The following is a 21,364-nucleotide window of genomic DNA, read 5'->3' as shown; positions in this document are numbered from 1 at the left end:
ACCAGGATGGGTTTGACCCATGGGATTTCGGTATTGTGGGTTCTGGGATGAGATGATGGGCGGCGGTAGCTCAGTCTGCATATCTCCCCAGTCTGGATTGGAATCCCTTGGGACCCATTTTTCTTTGGGAGGAGTTCCCCATCTCTAAAGGAGAAGATCCTTTTCCCAGGATCCTCTGAGGATCCCTCTCCCTCAAATTGGAAGATCTGTACTTCCTCCACAAACTGTGCCTGTTTAGGTCCTTTGTTTCTCCTACCCCCCCCCCCCCTCTGCTCCTTGGGTGGCAGACTTTCAGGGGCAAGAGATTTTGTTTCCGGTTCCTGGTTTTCCAGGGGCTGTTTACAAGTTGGGAAGGAAGCTTCCTCCAAGGCTTTACACCCCCCTTCCCCTTGTGCCTCCTCCCTGGGAACCGGTGGGTTATCGGGGTGCTGCCCCCGTCATTGTTCTGGAGCACCAGGTCCAGAGTTTGGGGCATTCTGCGGTGGCATGCTCATCTGAGGGTTCTGTTGAGCCCTCAGTATGTGACCCAGATCCCGTGCCATATTTTGGACCTGGCGCTCAAGTTGTGAAACCCGCTCAGGCTGATACGGGGCTCTATTTTCTCCCCTGGGCTGATCCCGGGAAGGGTAGCTATCCCTTCTCTAGTAATACCCCGGATTGGGAAGATTTGGGTACCCCTCCACCCTTGGCCTCCCCTCTCCCGGATTAGGTTGTCTGGGCTCATGGAATTGGGGAAAGAAGGATGGATGATTTTGGGGCTGGAAATTGGTTGGATACCTGGGGAAAAAGTTCTGCCCAGGATTTGGTGAATTTCTGCCCTCCTGTGGGACGTGAGGAGGGAAGTTCCCTGGGTCAGGTGCTTGGCTGGATCCCCCCCCTTGGGCTGGAGGAGTCCACACATAACCCAGGATGGGTCGGTTTCCCTTGTAGCGGGGACTTACATAATCAGGGGAGCGAGGGACCCCATTTGTGGGACTACCTCCTCAAATCCCTGTCTGTGACTGGCCCGAGGGCCTTCTGGGCTTGGCATTATTAGGTGCAGGTAGGTTTTTAGGCCCCCCATCTCCAAATCCAAAACGGGGGTGACATTTACCTCTGCCACCTTGGCAGCAGCAGGGGTGCTGTTGGTTTTGGGGGTTTTCTGAGCATTATTTTTATTTTCGATGGGTTTCTGCACCTCATAGATCCGGGTAGCCTGTTCAATGACCCAGTCTAAAGATCTTTTCTCATGAAAATCTCTCACGAGCTGGGTCATTATGTATTTGGGTAAGGCATTGAAAAACGTATTGATAAATTCTCTGCTATCCGTGCGCACCCTTCTGGTGGTCTGCGCAAAAGCACGCTTTAATTCTTGCACAAACTCTTGTGGGGCCTGATCCTCCCCACATTGCAAATTGTAGGCTGCCTTGCGAGCCTCTTGAGGATTTCTGTCCACAGAAAAATGTTTCAAGATGGCCGCCCTGTATGTGGACCACCTTGAATGGTTTTGATCCTTCAGCCCTGCAAAGAAACTGGAGTATTCTGGGGAGAATGTCCATTTGACGTACTGGATGCAGCTACTGCTGTCCTTCAAATGGAAAATCTCCATCATTTGCTCATAGAGCTCCAAGTGTTCCCAAACAGAATACTTGGCGTTCTTATGATAAGGCGTGATGACACTCCTTATTGCCTTTATTTGTTTCAATGGGTCCTTAAGCAAGGCCATTTTTGCCTTATTGGCCTTTTTGGTTCGGGTAACCCTGGTCCATTCATCCTCTGACTCCGAAGCACTGCTCCCAGAGGTGCCCGTCTGATCTTCCAGGTTTTCCCGGATTCTGCGAGCCTGGGAATGGCTGGCTGAATGTGGGGACCTGGTCTCCTGTGTCCTGTAACGCTCAGAGGAGTCTTCATATCCCTCCTTGCTGCCAGGATTTGATGGGTACCCCCCCCCACTGACCTAACTGGGCAGAGGTTTTCAGGATGCCCTTAATGGGCCTACTCTCCTGGGGTTCCCCACTAAATTGCACGGTGCTTGGGTGCCATACCCGGATGCCCGCCCATCCATTCCTCGGAGGTACTGGCCTATGAGCCCCATACTTCTAGCTGGATAGTAATCTGCCAACCCCGTGGCCCTGGGCTCATGTGCGCGAGGGGAAATGGGGGTGGCAGAGTCCAGGGACTGGGAGAGATGAAGGCCTCGGGCACTAGGGCTCCTGAGGTTATGCTCAGGAGTTTCTCTTTCCCTTTCTCTTTCTATCCGCCCCTGTTCCCTGTTGCAATGCAAGAGCCTGCGCTTTCAGTTCCTCAGTTAAGGCCTTTCTAGACTCTATCAGTCTCTCCTGCATCGCTACCTGTTGCAGGAGCCTATCATTGTGCTGGCAGAGAGCCTCATTCTCACTCTGTGCCTCCTGATTGGTCCTGGAGTACTGGGCCAGTCTCTGCTGCAGGTGAATTACCTCCTGAGTCCCATCCCTACTGGCTTGCTCCTTTCTTGCCAGAGCCTCCTCCACCCTCCTGGTGTGCTCTAAGAAGTTCTGGTGTTCTTTTTGGAGGTCACCCAGTCCCTGGAGGGCCAGGTGATTTTCTTCTATTTTCCTTTTTAAGTGGCAGACTTCCTGGCCTAAGGTATTCCTTTACTGACTAAGAGCCTGCATCTGTGCCGCCAGGTCGTCCCTTTGCCTTTGGAAGGCACCAGCTTTCTGGCGCTCCGGGTCAAACTCTGCTTGGGTATCCAGGTCTTTCAAAATCAGTTTATTGCTTTCCTCTTTTTCCCTATCTAGGTGGCTTTGCAGGGTGACTACCTGCTCAGCACATGCCCTATTGAAATCTAATTGTTGATCCAGCTTTTTCTGGCTCTGCAGTAGGGAGTCCAAACCTTCTTGGTACTCCCTCTGTACGGCCAGAAATCTGGTATCCTGGTCAGCCTTTTCCTGTTGCAGCACATCCATATCCTCCTTTATTTTAGTGATGTACTGTCTGCTGTCATTTTCTGACCCCTGGCTCCTGAGCAGCCTCTGCTCAGAAGAGTCCAGATCAGATTGGGCCTTCTCTAACGCCATCTGTTGCCTATTTGCCAGATCTTGGCCTTCAGCACATTTGTCCTGCATGGCTCCCATATATAGGTACAAATATGCCGCTAACCTGGCAATCTTATTATGTTCATCTTTGGCTTTAGGGGCCATATATAGTTCACTCAGGGCCACATGTAGGGGACCCTGATCTCTCCATGTATCTGACCCTGTTTCAGTGACCTGTTGCGCGATTGCCTGCAACCAGACCGTTTGGTCCTGATGAGTCCACTCACCTCTCACAAACAGCTTATGTAAGAAGTACTCTCTGGCTATTTTGATGTCTACCAGTGTCGTCATTCTGGAATGTGAGTTCCTTCCTAACTTACAGAAGTTTGTATTTTATTTTTGCAAAACAGACCGTTTCCTTAGAGCGTTCCTTTGAGGAGTGCTTTACAGCGTAACGCAGCGTGATGATCCGACCGGATGTATGTCTCCTGTTAGTTAGCACACTGTATTAATCTGCACAAGTGATAGATCTAACCCAGAATCTCCGGCTACGAGCCCCCACTTTGTTAAGCGGCTTCACTTCAACACTACAGCTAAGTCAAAGCCTAGTCTGGGATGCTGAGGAAAACCCTTATTGATGTATTTTTATGTCCAGTTCAGCACTCTGGATGACAACCTTTGTATAACACCCCCCTCTTAGAATCCCCCCGACCCCACTGAACCAAGAAATAGGTTTGTTTTGCAAATTAAAAGGTTTATTTAAAAAATTAAACAATATATATGTGTCACACTTTTATAACAAATTAATATCTGATAGTACACTTAGACATATGACGTGGATCCACAATGGGTAATGTTACAGTAGTACACTTGATTACTTAGGAGTAGTATAGAGGATGAGGTAGCTGAAATGCTTTATGGTTTCAAGGAAATGCAAGGTGGAATAAATGCAGTACAGAAAATAAACTGATATGGTTTCACAAGAGATAATATGTTCAATTTTCCCCTGGTGGCAATTCACCCCCCGTATATGCAATGCAAGGGGATGGAAGTAACACACACAGTCTTCAGGAATACAATCAAATACAATACGGAACTCAGTTCCCCCCCAGCAAGCTTAGAGGAAACAGGCAGAGTTTGAAACACAGGCCCAAAATGCTTTTAAATGTGATGGCAATGGATGGGAAAATGTGCTAACTGATTTTAATTCCCACTAGAGATTCAGGGTGAGTGAGAGATGCTTGTTGGTATTAGTTCAGGCTCACTTTAGCAATGCTCTATGAGTTATTACCAGGTTGCAAACGGATTTTAACAAAGGAAAGAATGGAGCTGCTATTTTGACAAGTGGAGAAATTGAGCCAAATCGCAGTAAATTTCGCGAGTGCGTAAATCACGATTGCGGAAAAAGTATAGGGAGTAGGAAGTCGGTTCTAGGTTCGTTGGAAAGCCTAGCATCACAGATTTAAAATGAAAGTTAAATTTCGTTCCTAGCCCAAACGGTTCCAGAGATACGGATGATTTAATAAAGGTAGATTTTCGGATTTAAAGTAAAACTCAAAATGACAGGTGACAGCTTGCAGCTTTAGAATTGACAGGTGACAGTTGTGCAGCTTTAAAAATGACAGATGACACGATTTCTCGGAGGCTGTTCTAATTAGGTTAAAATAGCTTGAATTAGATTATTTTAACTAAGAGATTGGTTCTGCACAGTTCTGCTAGGTACTCACAATATAAACACGTCTGGCGGCGGTTCTGTCTGCTCGGCGGGTCAATCAGGCACCGGTTCTGCTCACAGCGATCCGGATCTCTGGTTCTGCTCACAGCGGTCTGGGTCAGCTCTGCTCTGATGGTCTAGCCTCTCTGGATACAGCGGCCTCTGGTTCTGGATACTGCTCTGCTTTCCGGTCCGGATCAAGTGGATTCTGGATGTAACACTGCTTTCTGGGTACTGGCAAAAGTTCTTGGCAAAAGAATTCAGACAGCTCGCCCGGCTGTGGAATAGTTTGCAAATGATTTTAAGGATGCTGAGGCCTGCTGAGAAGAGTTCTCAGTTTGTGGGTTTAGGCCCTTGCTTTAAGTTCTGAAGTAAATTTCTGGTCTCTGAAGATTGATGGATGTGAAGTCTGGAGTCTCTCGGCAGAGCGTCCCGCAGAAAATGCAATTGAATCTCTCTACCTGTCCCAGCAGTCTCTCTTTATGTGTTTTGGAAGTGGGTGTGTGCGTGGCATAACTGAGCCTGCCCCTCTCTACTTGTCATTGGCCCAATTCTCCCCTCTGCCATGATTGGGAGAAGGAAATGTGAGTCAGAGTGATGAGGTCTGTTTATGGGTCAGAGGATCCTGCCCTGGCCAATTTGCCCACAAATCTATATTTGATTCAAAATACATATTTCCCAGATAAACAATTTGTTGAAATTACATGTACACATTATTTATTCCTTATGGTCCATGCTTGTCCGTCCGCCTCTGATCTTCCTGGGGGCTTGCATTCAAAAATGACAACATTTTGCGCTTTTTGACTGGTTTACCAATATCGGACATTTACCAAAAATTATACACATGTGCACAAGGAGTATGGACATTAATTGATGAAGTGTCAGATTTTTAACATGCAGACATTTGGAGTGAGGCCTTATTTTCCGCTAGCAACCCCCCAGAATACACCACAGGGTCCTAACGCCTCTTAAAACGTGCACAGAAAAATCACAAGAATAATGATATTACTGATATAATTTTGACCAGTCTGCACTATGAGTTATCTATCTTTTTAACTTATGCCCTGGTCAAAAAGGGGTGTGGCTTCCCACATCACATGGTGGAAGAACTGGTTTATCCACTTCCCCCAAGCTCAGCTGCCTCTCACAGGCACTTCTCCTCCCACTTCTCCCAAGAGGAAGCCACTTTACGCCCCACCCAATATAACATTTGCCTGAGTCCATTGTTCAGTTTCCTGCAGTCCCCAGGTAATTCAATCAGAGAGGTGTCACCTCCTTTTTGTGGGGAAGCAGGATGCAGCTAGGCCTGGGAAGAGTGGCTGAGCAGGTTTCTCCTGTCGGGGGTAGTTGTCAGGCAGAATTCAGCTAAATGTCAGTTCCCAGTTTAAATCAAACTTACACTTTTTACATATACATTAAATAATTACTTCCTTCAAGTCCTTTCAGAATATAGTTTTACATTGTATCCACCTCTTCGCAAGTCTTTCCTTGGTCTGGTTTGGGTTCCTCTGTTCAGTTTTACACAAAAGTCTGGTGGTTTTAAAACGCTGGCTTACTGATAGTGGTGAGTACCGGTATTGCAACCATTTTTGGGATTAAGAAAATGAATTCCCCACAGTTCTGAGTTGCTTTTTGGCAATCAGCATTGCCATTCCCAATAGTGTCAGGCTACTGTGTGTGTAGCCCAATGGTGGTTTTAGGCAGTGCCCTCCTGTGCTCACAACATAGGCAAAAATGGGTGGCAGCCTATTCTTCATGTTTTCCCTGTGCACTCTCTGGGGAGTTCTGGCCATCATGATGTTTTCCATGCCAGTACTGCACAGTTTTGAATCGCGTAAATCGTGTACGATACCCTCATCCTTCCAAGAGAAAGGGGCTTTGTGGGACTCCCCGATTTGTCATGCTATTACAGGGTGGCACAGCTTCATATTCTGGTGGATCATCTCATCTGGCTCAGATCTAAGCTATGGGTGGGTCTGGGAAATGCTGTTTAGGCCCTGGTTTCCCTGGAAGAGTGATTGTGGGTCTCTCAGAATAGAATTCCTGAGAGAGTCCTGGAACATCTGGTATTTTCGGTACTGTGAAATGTATGGAAGGGGGGGGGAACATACTCAATGGTTCAAATCATGGCCCTTTCTGCTTAGTTGCATATGGGCCACACCACTGCGAGACTTGATCAATTTGCCGCTGGGTTTGCAAAGGTGGTTAGTTGAAGGCCGGCTGGGGAAAACAGGACATATGTGGGATGGGGGACAGTTTCTTTCCATTGAGCTTTTGGGGGAATACCTTCAGATTGGTGATCTTTCGGTATTTCGTTACATACAATTGAAGTGGGCACTCCTGGACCCGAGGTGGGGAGACAACCTTCGTAGGGAATGGACGGCCTTTGAAGAAATCCTTCTGGGAAGGGGGGAAACAAAGGGTCTGGTGTCTGCTACCTATAGAGAGTTACTCTTGGCTGAACCGCCTGGGTCTGCAAAGTCTACTGCAGGATGGAGAAATACTTGACTGGGGAGGTTTCGGATTCACCATGGTTCAAAAAATGTCTAGTGAGGTTTTTCCAGGGCACTGTCTACATGCAATATAGATGGCAGGCAACTCAACATGGCGGTATCTCCCCTCTAATAAACTGGCCAAGATGTAACCTGGAGTGAATCCAAATTGCTGGAAGTGTTATTACAAATCGATGGATTTCTGCCACATGTGGTGGGAGTGTGGGAAGATACAGGAGTTCTGAAAAAGGTTATGCTATGGGTGAGGGAAGTTACATTGGAAACATATGTCTCATACCCTGTTAATAGCTGTGAGGAGTGGTGTTGCACAGCAATGGAAAAGGGCTGCAGTCCCCTCGAAGAAACAGTGGCTTCAGAGGGTGAGGGATATATACTCCATGGCATATCTCACATATTTGCTTGATGAATCAAGGTGCAACATAGAGGAGTGGTGGCTTCTTTTTTTATTAAATACGGGAAGATTTCAAAATAACTAATACGGTTTTGTAGTTCATTTTAGAGACAATGCAGCGAACAAATGTGTGTGTAGAATATTATACCTAGGTGGGGCTGTGTGTTGGCATATAGTGGGGGGTGGGTGAATTTGAGGGAAAGAGGTGGAGATTAATGATACGTTATTGCTGATAGTGTCTTACTGTATTATTTGTGTATTGCCTGTGTCTTATCACCCGTACAAATTAATAAAGATTCAACATTGAAAAAAAAAACATCAGGAGAACCAAAGGTTGCAGGCCACTGTCTTAGAGGGTGGGGAATGCTCACGAAAAAGCACAACAGTAATCCACCACACTTGTGCCTTCCTGGGACATTCGGACCAGGAGATGAAATGGGGAATTACTGCATCAATGCAGTAAATGTTTATGTTGCGGGATGAGGGTGCATAGATGGAGCACATATTCTGTTATTTCCAATTTATTGTTCACATACGCCATCTGCCAAGCATGCGCTGGCTGTATCTGTAATCCCTACCCAGTGCAAATTGATGGATTGCACTCGATCTGACCTGATGCAGTTTACTCGAATGCATCCATACACAATTGTCTGATTGCGAGCCCCTTAAAATCCACATGCTTTATTTACCACAAGTCTACAGCATATGTGCACCTGTTCCTTATTAATAGATGGAATATGTACAATTAGTTAAAAAAAATGGGCAAATTCGTTGCTTCTGGACGTTTATGTGCAGGGTACAGTACATTTTACCCCATGCTCATTGCACGTGTAGTAGTTTACATATCATAGAAGCAGTGACAATAAAGTGGATTTAGCCAAAGTGTCATGGCTGCCAGGGAGACTGGGAAAACTGGGGGATGCCATTTTGGTTAACGCCATACAGGAAGCTGTGAAAGCGCAGTGTGCCCGTGAGTGTTTTTGCTAACAATGTACCACGTTGCAAGCTAGATGATTTCCTAGACAGCGATGGAAGAGGTATGAAACACTAGCCAAGAGCCCAGAAAAACCATCAATAGAATTGTCTTCTGTGACTTGACAGTTAAATGTGAAGTTTGGACACAGTGAACTTTATAAGTGTATGAGCTTATACATATTACAAAATACAAACTTTATGATGTGTGGTTTTGTGCATCATAGCCTGTAGCCTAGGAGGCGGCTTCATTATGAAAGAAACAATGAGACGTATTGACACAAATACATGATATCACAGGAAGGTGAACATGCATGAAACATGATGGAAGCTGTGATCCTGATGGCAGACTTGCTGTTGGGTTGGTAGATGCATGTTAAACTGTCGGGACAAAGACATTCCGTTCCAAACATGTGCTATTTTGGCCCATAGCAGAATATAGATAAGATATCAACAGTTGTGTGTCACATTTGCATACTGCTGACACCTGACAGGAAGTGGGTTCACACATCTGAAGAGAAAATAGCAAGAAAACAGTGGTCCTGGTGCTTAGCTCCCAGACGGATGAAACCGCCTGGAGTTCTGAGTACTGGCCAGACTGCCTGGGCCTATGTCCCTCCCCTAGTGCTTCTGCAGAAAGTCTCAGTGTGAAACGTCTTCCTTTTGGTTACAGAGAGGCATAGGTTCCTAATCATATTGTTGATTGTCTCAAAATACAAGAATAGCTCGTAGGGTGCATGCCATTTGATAGAGACTCCACTTGAGTTCTGAGGCAAGCCGGTCATGGGAAATAAGGGGAACCAAGTAATCAAAATGTCCTTCTTTCAATTGCAGCATGCATCCACAGTCACGTGGTGGTTTGGTCCATATGCATTTCTTGAAACTGTGTGTTTGGTCTAATATGTAAGCATACGTGTTCAGGTTGTTGGTATTCGTCTAGTCTTTCATAAGAGTAAAAACATGCTGCCCTACGGAATGGGGGGCAACAAAGAACATCGCAATGTTTACTGCACAATGCAGAATGCAAATTTGAGGTTACTCGTATGCATCTGAATTAGGTAACTGAATGTCAGCCGTTCTCAATTGAACATACATTGAACACCTCATGGTGCTGTCCATTTGCGTTGACTGGTAGCTGATTCCAAATTCAATGCAGCCCTACTCTTAGCAAAGGCCTCTAAGATTTAGAGAAATTGCCATGTAGGCTTTTGCCTAGCAGGTCCACGCGGGCACCAACATGGTCTGTGGGTTATATGGGGCACGACATGAGTATAAATTGCTCCCGCTCAGTGCTTTATGCCCCAGAAAGTAAGGTTTTCAATTGGTACAGCAGTGCAAAACACTGTGCATGAAACACAGCGTCCATATTTTACATCTCTCAGTGTAGCCAAAGCCCACTACACAAGGTGTGGGGTCTGTACCAAGGAGTCACACATATTATGCTTTCTCTTAGTTTTTCACTTTATTATGACAATATAACACAAGGTGGTGGGCTGTACAGCTGTGCCAAGGTCAGAGATGAAGTTAAGCGAAAGTAATTATATAGGGCTTGCCACTTTGAGGTTTATCACTATTAGCACCCTGGGTAGCACCCAGGGTGCTAAGAGCCAATTTATTCAAGAGAAAATACTGACCGTAAGGAGCTTGTGACACTTTTTTGCCATCATTAACTAAATCCAACAAGATGTCCGCCATGGGAAAATAAAAAGGCTGCAGGCGGAGCCCTTCTTTCCTTTCCATGGCATCACTGAGGAACAAGGAGGAGTGGGAGTGGGAACAAAGGTGGTTTGGCAGTGGAACCAGTGCATCAAAGTTGGTGTTTTGACTTAATTTTTTGAAGGAGTCGTGCAAGTGGGGTGGCGGGAAGGAGATAACACCTTGCTTTGAATGTAGGCTTATAGTGTAATATAAAGTAAGTGGTCTTGTATAGAGCTCGCCTGTCACTATTGGTGGCCTTGCTGTGCTTGGATATGTAAGGGAAGGGAGTGGGGATAATTAGGACAGCAGGAAATGCAGATGCAAAACCTGTGGTGTTGATGGTGCTTGCGGGAAGTTGGTACCTGGTTCTGATACCAATTTATGTGTTTGGTGGAAAGAAACTTGCGAGTATGTTTTACCTAAGTAAAAGCCCAAGATTTGATAGACTACAGCGCTTTGAGTCTGGTTAGCCACTGATGTTGGCGGGTGCAACAGGGCTAAAGAGGGTGCTGGGAGCTTAGTCGTGGATCAGTTAGTGTTGATGTTCTCACGGCTAGGTCTGTGGCGGCCTTCTGTGGATGGGTTTGTTTGTGTGTAGTGAAAGGGTTTTGTGTGTGTTGTGAAAGTTAGATGGCAGTTGATTAGTCGCAAAAGGCGGGAGGAGACCTTACAAGGCAAAACAACCTGCAACTGTGCACTCCTACCCTTAGAGATTTGAAGACAGGTCCCATACTAATAGGATTTGCCTGCGATATGATCAATCTGGTTGGTTGTTCACACCAAGATGGGCGCAAATGGACTATAGGTCCAAAGCAGACATTTAAATAACAGAAGAAGCATATTACCTGAATCCTGATCCGGTTATGGTAAGCCTGGTTCCCCCCGCTGTCCCTCCTCGTTTCGGATAAATGGAAGTCACTAATGGTGTCAAAGCTGAACTGTAGTTAAAGGCGTCTGCCAACTGGACTGAAAACTGGGGGTTATCCACACGAACGTCACAGTTTTGCAGCGTACCATTTCCTTTAAACATATAATTGGGAACGTTATGATTAGAAGTGATTCATGAATGTAAAGATATGAACAACTCACTAAAATATGCAATGTTCTTATGCTGGCATAAAACTATTTACCAATTTATGAGTATAATATTTAAGTAAACTTGTTAATTTCTAGCAGATGTACAGTTGGATCGAGCTGCCAATTATCAGTGTGCAATCGTATAAATCAATAGAAACCATTACAAACTATTAGTAGCAAGTAAGAGCAAGTAGAGTGTTAGGGAGAATGTTCATTTCTGTGCTAATTCCCTTCAACCTTAGAGGTCCGCAGCTCTTTTGCAGGACTTAGTACTTTTTAGGTTTAACCCTGGAGTGAGTGAGACCTTTTTCTCACTCTCTCATGTATTTGTCCATGATTTAGATTGTGTGTTTTCACTGTTTTTGGAGTATGACACACTCCATAGGCATCTGCTTTTTGTATAGTGGCACACAGCACCTTCAGTGCAGTGTCACTAAGAAGTCCTTTGGATTACTCCTAAGGTTTAAATACCTTTTCTTGGGTGAGCTACAGTTCCCAAGAATAGTAAAGTGAAATTGACTTTACTTACCTTTTCTCTTTATAGGTCAGACACACACCATCATATGTGAAGTGATGGGGGCTACATAGGAGCACCTTATCCTACTCTCTCATGTAATATTTTTATGTTACCCTCACTACTTTAAATGGCTGGTGGCAGTGGTTTACATTTTTCCTACCATTGTGATTTTTTACCGCATTCTGAACCCTCAGCTGCAGTACAGCACCCATGGGTGCGATTTTGTCAAAATGGCCCTTGTCTTCTTTTTTTGCCATTTTCTGTTTGTGAGGTTTTTCTTGGCTTTTACTCTGTGCGTTGAAGTGGGTCCAACCGGTGTCAACTGTTCTGCATCAGTGCTGTTTGCGAAGTGCTGAAACAGCAAAGTGCAGCTGAATCGAAGAGATCCCACAACTGCCACCAGTGTTAGGTAAGAATTGGTGCAATCACACTGTGTGAGACTACACTAGACCTATCTGCTTGGTATTAGGTAATACATCTCTTGAGATAGGCCTGGCTGCTCAGTAACACTACCAACTTATGTAGTACAGACCTATACCAAAAGGTGGGTTACCTACTACAAAGCAGGTATGTCCTGTGAAGTCTTCCACAGTGTAACTGCACCAATTCCTACCTAACATAGTGGCATTAAGTAATTACTTCAAGATGCAACAGGATTTGTCTCTCCAGCAGTCCAATAGTGCCATATGCCAGAAACTGTGCCCAGTAGAAGCTATTTACAACTGTTCACCAGTTGTGTTGACTTTCTGAGTCCAGAAAATACCCTCCCATAACATAGGCAATGTATTCTGTTGGCTGAAAACCAACCGCGTCATATGTTCGGTATTATTAGTACAGACTCATAAGCATGATCAGAGAGCGTCCATTTTGATGGAATAGAATTCGCCATTTTGACTAATTTTCGCTTCTTGCTTTCTGTTCAAACTGCTTTGCTGTAAGCATATTCTATTCCGTTATTCCATTGTTGCTCATGCATAGAGCAAAGCCACAAGATACATGTTGAAACACAACACAGGCAACCCAGACAGCAATGCCCGGTCTCCCCCCTCACAAGTCCTTGGAAGTAAGCAACAAAGCATTTAATCACTACGCAGGTGCCAGCTAGTCTCGCTGATGCGGTAGAAATGGTAGAAACGAACAATTAATGGTTTGAATTATGCTCTCTTTTATGCCCCCCCTTCATTGAGCCCTGTAGAGCCCTGAAGAGCGAGTTGACCCCTAACACACGAATAGAAACTAGAAGATAGCGAGGCCTGGAATGTGTCTCTCCCCTGCAGGGAGCTTGCTTCAAGAACAGGAGCAGTGTGTTCCCTAAAACAAAGAATAATGTCTGCAAGTCCGCATATTGCAAACTGTTGCTAAATGAATGTCTGAAGGTGTCATATTCGTCACAATTGTCAATCATTGAATCCATTTTCAAAGGAAGTACATTATGGGCGGTATTGAATATGTCATGACTGATAAAAAGATGTTTGTTTTGTATATATGTGACTGTTGTAAAATACTCGCTCTCTTGCATCACTTGGGGTCTGGAGAAACACGTTCCGGGACGTGAGACCCAGTTGGCCAACTGAGACTATTTGCTTTGCAATAAACCCTAGATTTTGGGAATTGAACCTCGTGTCTGGCATATCAGTTTGTGTGTGGTGATTGTGCCTTGTTTCCATATGCGAGGGTCCCCTAGGGGCCCCATCAACTTGACCAGTGAAATGGTAAAGTTTCACCCAGATTTTTCGTGTAGACTAGTTGGTGATACAGCTATCAAATTCTTCAAGCACTTGGAGGTGGTTAGGGTGGTGTTGGCTGGGCAAAGTACTGCGATGTAACCATTCTATGCCGTGTGTCCTTGCGATTGCAAAGTTCATTGCCTAAGCATGCATAAAGCATGGAGTGCTATGGAGGCATGCTACTGGTATTTATTTCAGTTTACATTGGTAGATTACATGGCAAACTGCTGGCAAATACAGACAGCACCCAATGGCAATCTTCCTATGATCTCCCGCACATGTCCACCTACAGCGCTTCGAGGCCATAACAATGGCAGTTAGGCAACATACAAATACCCAATACCACACCAAAGCACAGCAGTAAATAATAGAGCCGTGGAGCAGGCATCGTCTGCTTCCAATGAAAATGGAATTATGTAAACGCCATTACAATATGTTCTTCCATTACCACAATGTAAACCGCTTTTACTTGGTACATGATTAAAACAATCGTAAACTATGAATATCCCTAAAATAAAATATATCCCAGAGCCAAGTGAAAACCATTCCCTTTTCATCTACTCACCATTACCAGGGGGCAATTCACAAAACAAGAGGGTCGAAGTTGAGCTGAGTATGTCCACAGTGCATGGCACACCACATACAAACACACTGGAGGTTAGCGCATCAAACCCGGAACCGGACACAGTCAGGACCAGCCCTCCACCAAAGCTTCCTGCAAAGGGAAATAAGATAATTCAGAAGAAATAGCAATATGCTTGAACTATATTACACGGCACATGACGTGTCTGAGAAGAGACAGCAATGGAAATCTGTTAAAATACATTTTTAGTTTCTAGGAAATGAAGAGTAAGGGCCAGCAACACAATGGGCCTCATTACGACCCAGGCGGTAAGTTACCGCCTGGGCCGTGACTTTACCACCATGGCGTAAACTACGTTTACGCCATGGTGGTTGGCGGACTTACCGCCCCATTCCGACCTTGGCGGGGCGGTAAGTCCCCAATCCCCATTTACCCTTCCCCATTCCCATTTTCGCCCCATAGGGCATAATGGGAGTGGGGAAGGCGTTAATTACGCCACCGTAAATTACGGTGGCGTAATTAACTCCATGGTCCCTTAGCGCCATGGATTTTAACACCTGCTAAAAGCAGGTGTTAAAACCTCCATGGCGCTAAGGGACCTCGTACTCAGGCGGTAAGGGTCGGCGCTGTTTACGCTGCCGTAAACCCCTTACCGCCTGGGTCGTAATGAGGCCAAATAACTTACTTTAAAAGGAGTACTTGGAAAACGTGAATATTACCTGCATGTCCCTTTGTCGCCTCAAGCTCGCAGTGTCGTCTAAAACAAGCATTCAACGAATGAAAGCCATTGAATTGGTTGATGTATTTGAATAATTACATATTCATGTACAACATCGGCTGCACGATTCTAGGGGCACTTGGTATAATTAACTAATTTGGAAGTCATGAGAAACCAAGTCTATGTGCAGAGCTGGCAAGTTTCCCAATTTCATGCGTGAGAAAGCCATCCAGGCTGGGTTTTCCCTTGGAATTCTGGGACTTGTAGTTTTATCTTTTCCATTTTAAATTTAGAACTACAAAAATCGGAATTACAAGGAAAAAGCATCACTGAATGCCTTTCTCACATATGGAATAGGGGAGCGTGAGAGATCTGCATGTGTCTTTGGCAGGAATTAAATGTACAGGAAAAGTCCATCATTCCATTTTTAGTTTGACCTCTTAGGTGGTGTTACTTTAGCGCCACATACAAGCTGAAACTATTGCATAAGAGTGCGGATAGGGAGAAATGCATATGAGGACAGGCCCAAAGCATGTAGCTGGTGTTTGGTTATATGCCCACCCATGGACTGGCCCTGCTAATCCATATGGCCATTCCCACCCAGTTCCTGCCCCTTCCACGCAAAACACCTGCTCGTGGGATCTCTTTGAGCAAGCTTTAATCAAACCTTGCCATCAAACTGTGCACTCGAAATGCCTACCAGTGTTTTTTTAAAGCAGTCTTTTAAGAGAAAGTGATTTAATTGTAGATGTAAACGCACTGATGGTGTAATAAAAATGTCTTCAGCAGGGTCGGACTGGGACAAGAAATAGGCAAGAAAAGTGGCCCACCCCTCGCCTCAAAAAAGTGGCCCACCGTCCGCCTCACGGCCCTTGACCTCTGATGACATCACCGGAAGTCATTTGAGGCCAGAAACCGGCCCCGACTCCCCAGGGATGATTTCGACCCTGTTTTCAGCCATTCGATTTATGAGCACTATACGTGCCCATCAGTGAAGTCCTGTTAAAAACAAGCATTGGCTAAGCCAACAGTTTAGGCTTGCGCATAGGTAGTAGGCATTTTCCAAGCACTTCTATTAGATCTCTAGGTACGCGCACCATTTTGCACCTACTATCAATGGTTACTTAATATCACTACGACAGTGCATGGCAAGTCGGAACGGGAGATTTTGCAGCAGCATTTTTTGCTTGTTTCCCTGATTGTGTGGCAAATATATGTGAGAGTGGGTTTCAGTTAATATTGAGTGAAGGAGATTAAGGAGGAGGGGTCTGCGCAGCCCCCCACCCCCGCATAAATTTGCGGCAGAATCACCCATTAAAAAAATGTACTTCGAGAAAATAATCTCGACTAAATCACCTAGAACTATAGCAAGAGTGTTGTAATGGAACCTTGGACTGTTTATCTAGGTTCAAGGTTCCACATTCCTTACAGTTGTTGGCTGGGGGTTAGAGCTGCAGGGCTTTGGGGTTTGTCGTACACTAAACCCCAGTTAACCCCTCCATTATGCTTACCTGAGTTATTTCAGTGGTGAGGAGGAACTGGACGACAACAGCGACAAACCCCAGCAGAAGGAAACCACGTGTGCAGCACCACCTCACCATCCGGGTCCTGCAGCCATTCTACGAGTTTCCTTCAGCAGCATGGGGAGACTGCCAGTGTGCCGGTGCTCTGCTGATTGGTGGAGGCAAGGTGGGGAAAGAATCTGATAAGGGGTTCCCGTCAAAGAACGAGGTGGGTGAGTGTGGCGGTAACCCCCTCCCAGGCCCAGCCCCTGCAACTAATAAGTGAGACGAAGGGGAGGCAGCGTAACAGAGCACTGGGTGCCGCATGCCCTGAATAGTAGCCCGGCACACCCCATACACATCCGGTGCTAGAGGAAGGCCTTGGGTGGGAGTGAGCGCTGGCTAGAGGAAGGCTCTGTGTGCGAGCGCGCGCACACGGCTGTTGCCTATGCAACCAACAGAATCACAATTCAGCTTCTGGGGTCCCAAAGCGTCTCCAGTGTCTGGTGAGAGAATGGTCGACTCTGCCTGTAGTCCCAAGATGCTCGCCTTTTAAGTTAAGCAAGTTTTCCCATTCATGCACAGCCTAGGCTGTCAATCACACAGCAGGGTGGCTGTCCAGCCGGCCAATCAGGACTAGTTTCGGTTAGGCACTCCTAGAGACAAAGGACTGGGGAGTTTCGGGACCCTCCCCCACATACTGTCCTTGAACGGAAGAACATTGCTCCCAGGGTGAAGGGAACAGATTTAAGAATTGCAAACAGGGGCACGCGGCACAGCATACATTTCAGCAATTCACAATGTAATGGATTTTAGGAATTCCAAACAGGGTGGCATCCAATAATACATCTCAGGGTGTGCAGAGTGAGGCCACAGCAACAATGCATTTTAGCAAATTACAAAGTGAAGCCACACCGAACAGTGTGTGTTTAGGTGTACAAGCAAGTAGCGCCCAACAGCTCAGCACCCAACAGCACAGACCATCCCAGCAATAGACTTATCAGCATCTCCACATCCAAGAACGCAGCAGAGCCACGTCCGTCCCCCGCCTGCGTACTTACCCAACCCGGGAGAACCTCCCATAGCATGGGACTTCTTGATGGACACTTTCAAGGTGTACCTTAGAGCGTCAGGAGGAGCCAGGTATGATGACAACGAAAAAGAGGCGGCACTATTGAACTGTTTGGGAACAGAGGCACTACGCATGTTTAGACACCTGCCTGGAGATGATGTGCGTGTTCTGGGTGCCAGCGAAGGAGAAGGTGTGGTGAGTTTTTATGAGACTGCACTCAAGAAACTTGAAGAGCATTTTGGTGAGAGGCCAAACGTGGTACTAGAAAGGTACAATTTCTTCTCGAGAGCTCAAGGCGTGGGGGAAGGCATAGACGTACGTAATAGCCTTGCATGCACACATCTCGACCTGCAAATTCAAGGGCGTTTTGGAAGAGTACATAAGAGACCCAGTGATGATGAAGACTAGTAATGCCGAGGTGCGGGAGAGGCTGTTGATTGAGAAGGATCTGCCACTTGAGAAGGTGATCGAGGTAGCAAGGGCTATTGAAGAGTCCTGAGTAAACGTGCAGGAAGTGACTGAAAGAAACCAAAGTACTGTGGTGCACTCAGTGGTGGCCAAGAAGGGTGCTGGTGATGAGAAGGGGAGACCCAACAGAGGAGAAAACTTGTCCTCCAGAGAGAACAAGGGAATATTCACTATGGAAGAAGCATGCAGGGGATGTGGTTGGAAGGGGCACGCTACGGGAACTAAGGACTGCCCAGCATGGAATGTGGAGTGCAGGAGGTGCAAAGAAAGGGGGAATTTTGCTTGCATGAGCAGGACACTGGCTGAGAACAGACAGACAGTGAGGATGTTAGATCCCGAAGGGAATTCTGACGGTGTGGTTGGATATGTCAGCGATGGAGTACACAACAGAGTGTGTGATAAATTGCGCAAAGGGGTGTTATTTTAGTGTGGGCGATGCACAGGAGAAAGGACAGTGGGCCATTCTAATGGTAAATGGCGTCCAGCTGCAAATACTTGTAGACTCAGAGTCCCCGTACATCATGATGTCTCTAGAACTATACGTCAAGAGCTTTGGTAGGGATGTGTCCTCCCCGATTACTTCTGACATAAATACATACGCCTATGGTTGCATACCCATAAAGGTGCAGGGGGACGAGTGGGCCAGGACTGATTTCAAGGGGCACACTGTAGAGGTTAAGCTCTATGTTGCCCACAAGAGGCACACAGTTCTTGGTTGGGACGAACAAGCAGCTTTAGCGATAGAGATAAGCCCTGGGAAACCAATTCCTGTGTTATGTGTAGAGCGCGGGGAAGGAACACTAACCCAGGGGATCATAATGGCTGAGAGTCTCAAAGAAGCTTTCCCTACTATATTTTCAGAAAAACTGGGTAGGCTTAACGGCTTTTCACACAAAATCATCCTAAAGAGAGGTGCTATGCCCAAAGTTCACAAGGTGAGGAGAGTACATATGGTGGCCCGGGATGGATTAAAAAGTAAGCTCACGAAGCTTATAGAAGCAGGTATAAAAGAAGAGATTGAGTGTTCTAAGTGGTTGTCACCAGTGGTGTTGGCATGCAAGGCGGCCGGAAGTCTAAGAATGTGTGTGGATTTAAGGGAACTCAATGCAAATATATGGGTTGACTGCCATCCCCTTCCCAATATCAACAAGCTTTTGGTATCTGTAGGAAGAGCGACATGTTTCTCCTCATTTGATCTATCTTCTGCTTACCACCAGATAGATCTACACGAAGAGTCAACTGCCCTGACGTCGTTCATCACGCCTTTTGGGGGATATCGTTTTTGTCGTATGCCTTTTGGGTTAGCATCAGCATCTGCCGTGTTTCAAAGGCACATGCGACCCTTATTTGGTGGTGTGCCTGGTGTTATATTTCTAAGATGATATATTGGTGTGGGGAAAAGATCGCAAAGAACATGACAGCCGGGTAATTGAGATGATGAAAGTGCTGAAGAAAAGTGGATTAAGAGTGAAGTGGTCGAACTGCCATGTGGCCGTACTAAGTGTAACAAACCTGGGCCACATGCTGTATGAGAAGGGAATACGTCCCAAGGAAGGGTTGGTGAGGGTGATGAGAGAGGCACCTTCTCTTGTGAACAAGGAGCAGCTTAGATCATTTCTAGGAATGACTGAATATTATGTAAGGTTAATTCCATTGTATGCAGAAAAAAACAGTGAATATGAGGGTGTTGTTAAAGAAAAGTGCCTGATTTGAGTGGACTGAGAGTTGCCAAAAAGAGTTTGTGGATTTAAAAAGTGATGTGGCTCATGCCCCGTCCCTGGGGTTCATTCAGTCCCAGTAATAAGACTGTGTTAACCATTGATGCTAGCGACATGGGTTTGGGTGGCGTGCTGGAACAGTGGGAGAACGGGATATGCTGACCCATAGCGTTTGCTTCTAGAGTGCTGAGGGACACTGAGAAGGGGTGTGCCGTCATAGAAAGGGAAACTTTGGCTGCCGTGTGGGTGTCAAAGCATTTTAGAACGTTCCTTTGGGGTATTTCTTATGTTATCCACACGGACCATAAGTCACTCATATATGTGTTGACGACAAAGGGGACGCCTTCAGTTTCTCCTAGGATTGCCAGATGGATGGGTGACTTACAGGAGTTCAATTTCAGAGTCAAGTATATTCCAGGGGTGAAAAATGCAGTGGCAGATTGTTTATTGCGATTGCCTAGTTCAGCCGGTGAGTAAGGATTCCCAGTAGGTTTGGGAAGAAAGTGCACAAGTGGGCAGTGTGTTTCCTGCAGTAGAGAAAGATGAGTGGGACAGGGAGTGTGCTGTTGATCCGGTATTAACAAAGATCAGAGAGGGCTGAGTATCAGAGTTTGGTGACAAGGTGCTATGAAAGGGCAATGAACATGTATGGCACGAGTTATCGGAAAGGCCGGTGGGATGTTGCGAGAGGAGAGAGGTTAGTTCCCCCATGCAGTTTGAAGTCCAGGTCAGTTAATTTGGCACATGAAGGAAATTTGGGGAGGTCATTGATGAAGAGAATATTAAGGGATTCGTACTGGTGGCCAGGGATAGATGAGGTGCTGGAAATGGTTGTAAGGGATTACACTGCATGTGCCGTGAGTGACAAAAGTAAGGTACCTAGAGCACAGCCTGTGTATCCAGTGGAGGTTCCTGAGGATGTATGGTCTAAGGGAGCGGTCTACATTATGGGTCCCATGTATGTTTTGGGCAGAGGGTTAAGATTCATCGTTGTGTTAGTCGATTATACCTCACGCTGGGTGGAGGCCATGGCATTGAAAACGGTCACTGCAGGAAAGATTGTGTCATTTCTTAGCAAAGATTTTGACTGGGAAGGAGAACTGGCCAGCATTGCGACGGATTACAGAGTGCAATTTGTAGTGGGTTGCATGCAAGATTTTATGAGGGAGTTTGGAATAAGGCATCACAAGGCTGCTCTTTATAATACATCCACAAATGGTTTAGTGGAAAGAATGAACCATTTCATCAAGGGTGCTACACAGTTAGCGGTGGAAAATGGTTTGTGCTGGACCGAGGTTTTGTCTGAAGCGCTGTCAGCCTACAGGCACACACCTTCGGTAGTTACTGGTTGTTCCCAGGGACGTCTCTATGGGAGGGCAAATGGGGCACGTGCCTCGGGCCCCCAGGCTGGAGGGGGCCCCCATGGAGGGCCGGGCCACATGTTAATTTGTTGGTTGGTTGGGTTGGGCTGGGCACAATGTGCTGACAGTGAGTGTGTGTGGACACAACACATGTTACACCATACACGTGCCTGCAGCAGGAGGCTGCACGTGGCTGAGCTCCTCCGCTCCAGTGATTTCAACGTTAAAGGCTTAATTGAGCAATTCAGAATTGATTCTGCTGCTCCTGCTTTGCCAGTACCCCCACCCCAGCATTTCATTTACAGATTTGTACACCATGCCGTGGACCACATGGTCA

General features: G+C 46.2%; 1 protein-coding gene across 1 annotated transcript in view; it reads right to left on the bottom strand.

Moving 5' to 3' along the window:
• The window catches only part of LOC138498459 (fibrocystin-L-like), a 1,772,245-nt gene that overhangs the window by 403,389 nt on the left and 1,347,492 nt on the right, over nucleotides 1-21,364 (bottom strand). Inside the window, exons 31-32 of the mRNA XM_069622209.1 lie at nucleotides 14,171-14,320; nucleotides 11,130-11,304 (exon numbers count right to left, since the gene is read on the bottom strand). Of these exons, the coding sequence (XP_069478310.1) occupies nucleotides 11,130-11,304; nucleotides 14,171-14,320 (325 nt within the window). The remainder of the gene's footprint in view (nucleotides 1-11,129; nucleotides 11,305-14,170; nucleotides 14,321-21,364) is intronic.

Source organism: Ambystoma mexicanum, chromosome 5q, assembly GCF_040938575.1.
Source record: "Ambystoma mexicanum isolate Mex_15411 chromosome 5q, UKY_AmexF1_1, whole genome shotgun sequence".
In the NCBI taxonomy this organism is placed as follows: Eukaryota; Metazoa; Chordata; class Amphibia; order Caudata; family Ambystomatidae; genus Ambystoma; species Ambystoma mexicanum.
The sequence above is the reverse complement of the archived record's forward strand: the minus strand, read 5'-3'. Positions and strand labels throughout refer to the sequence as shown.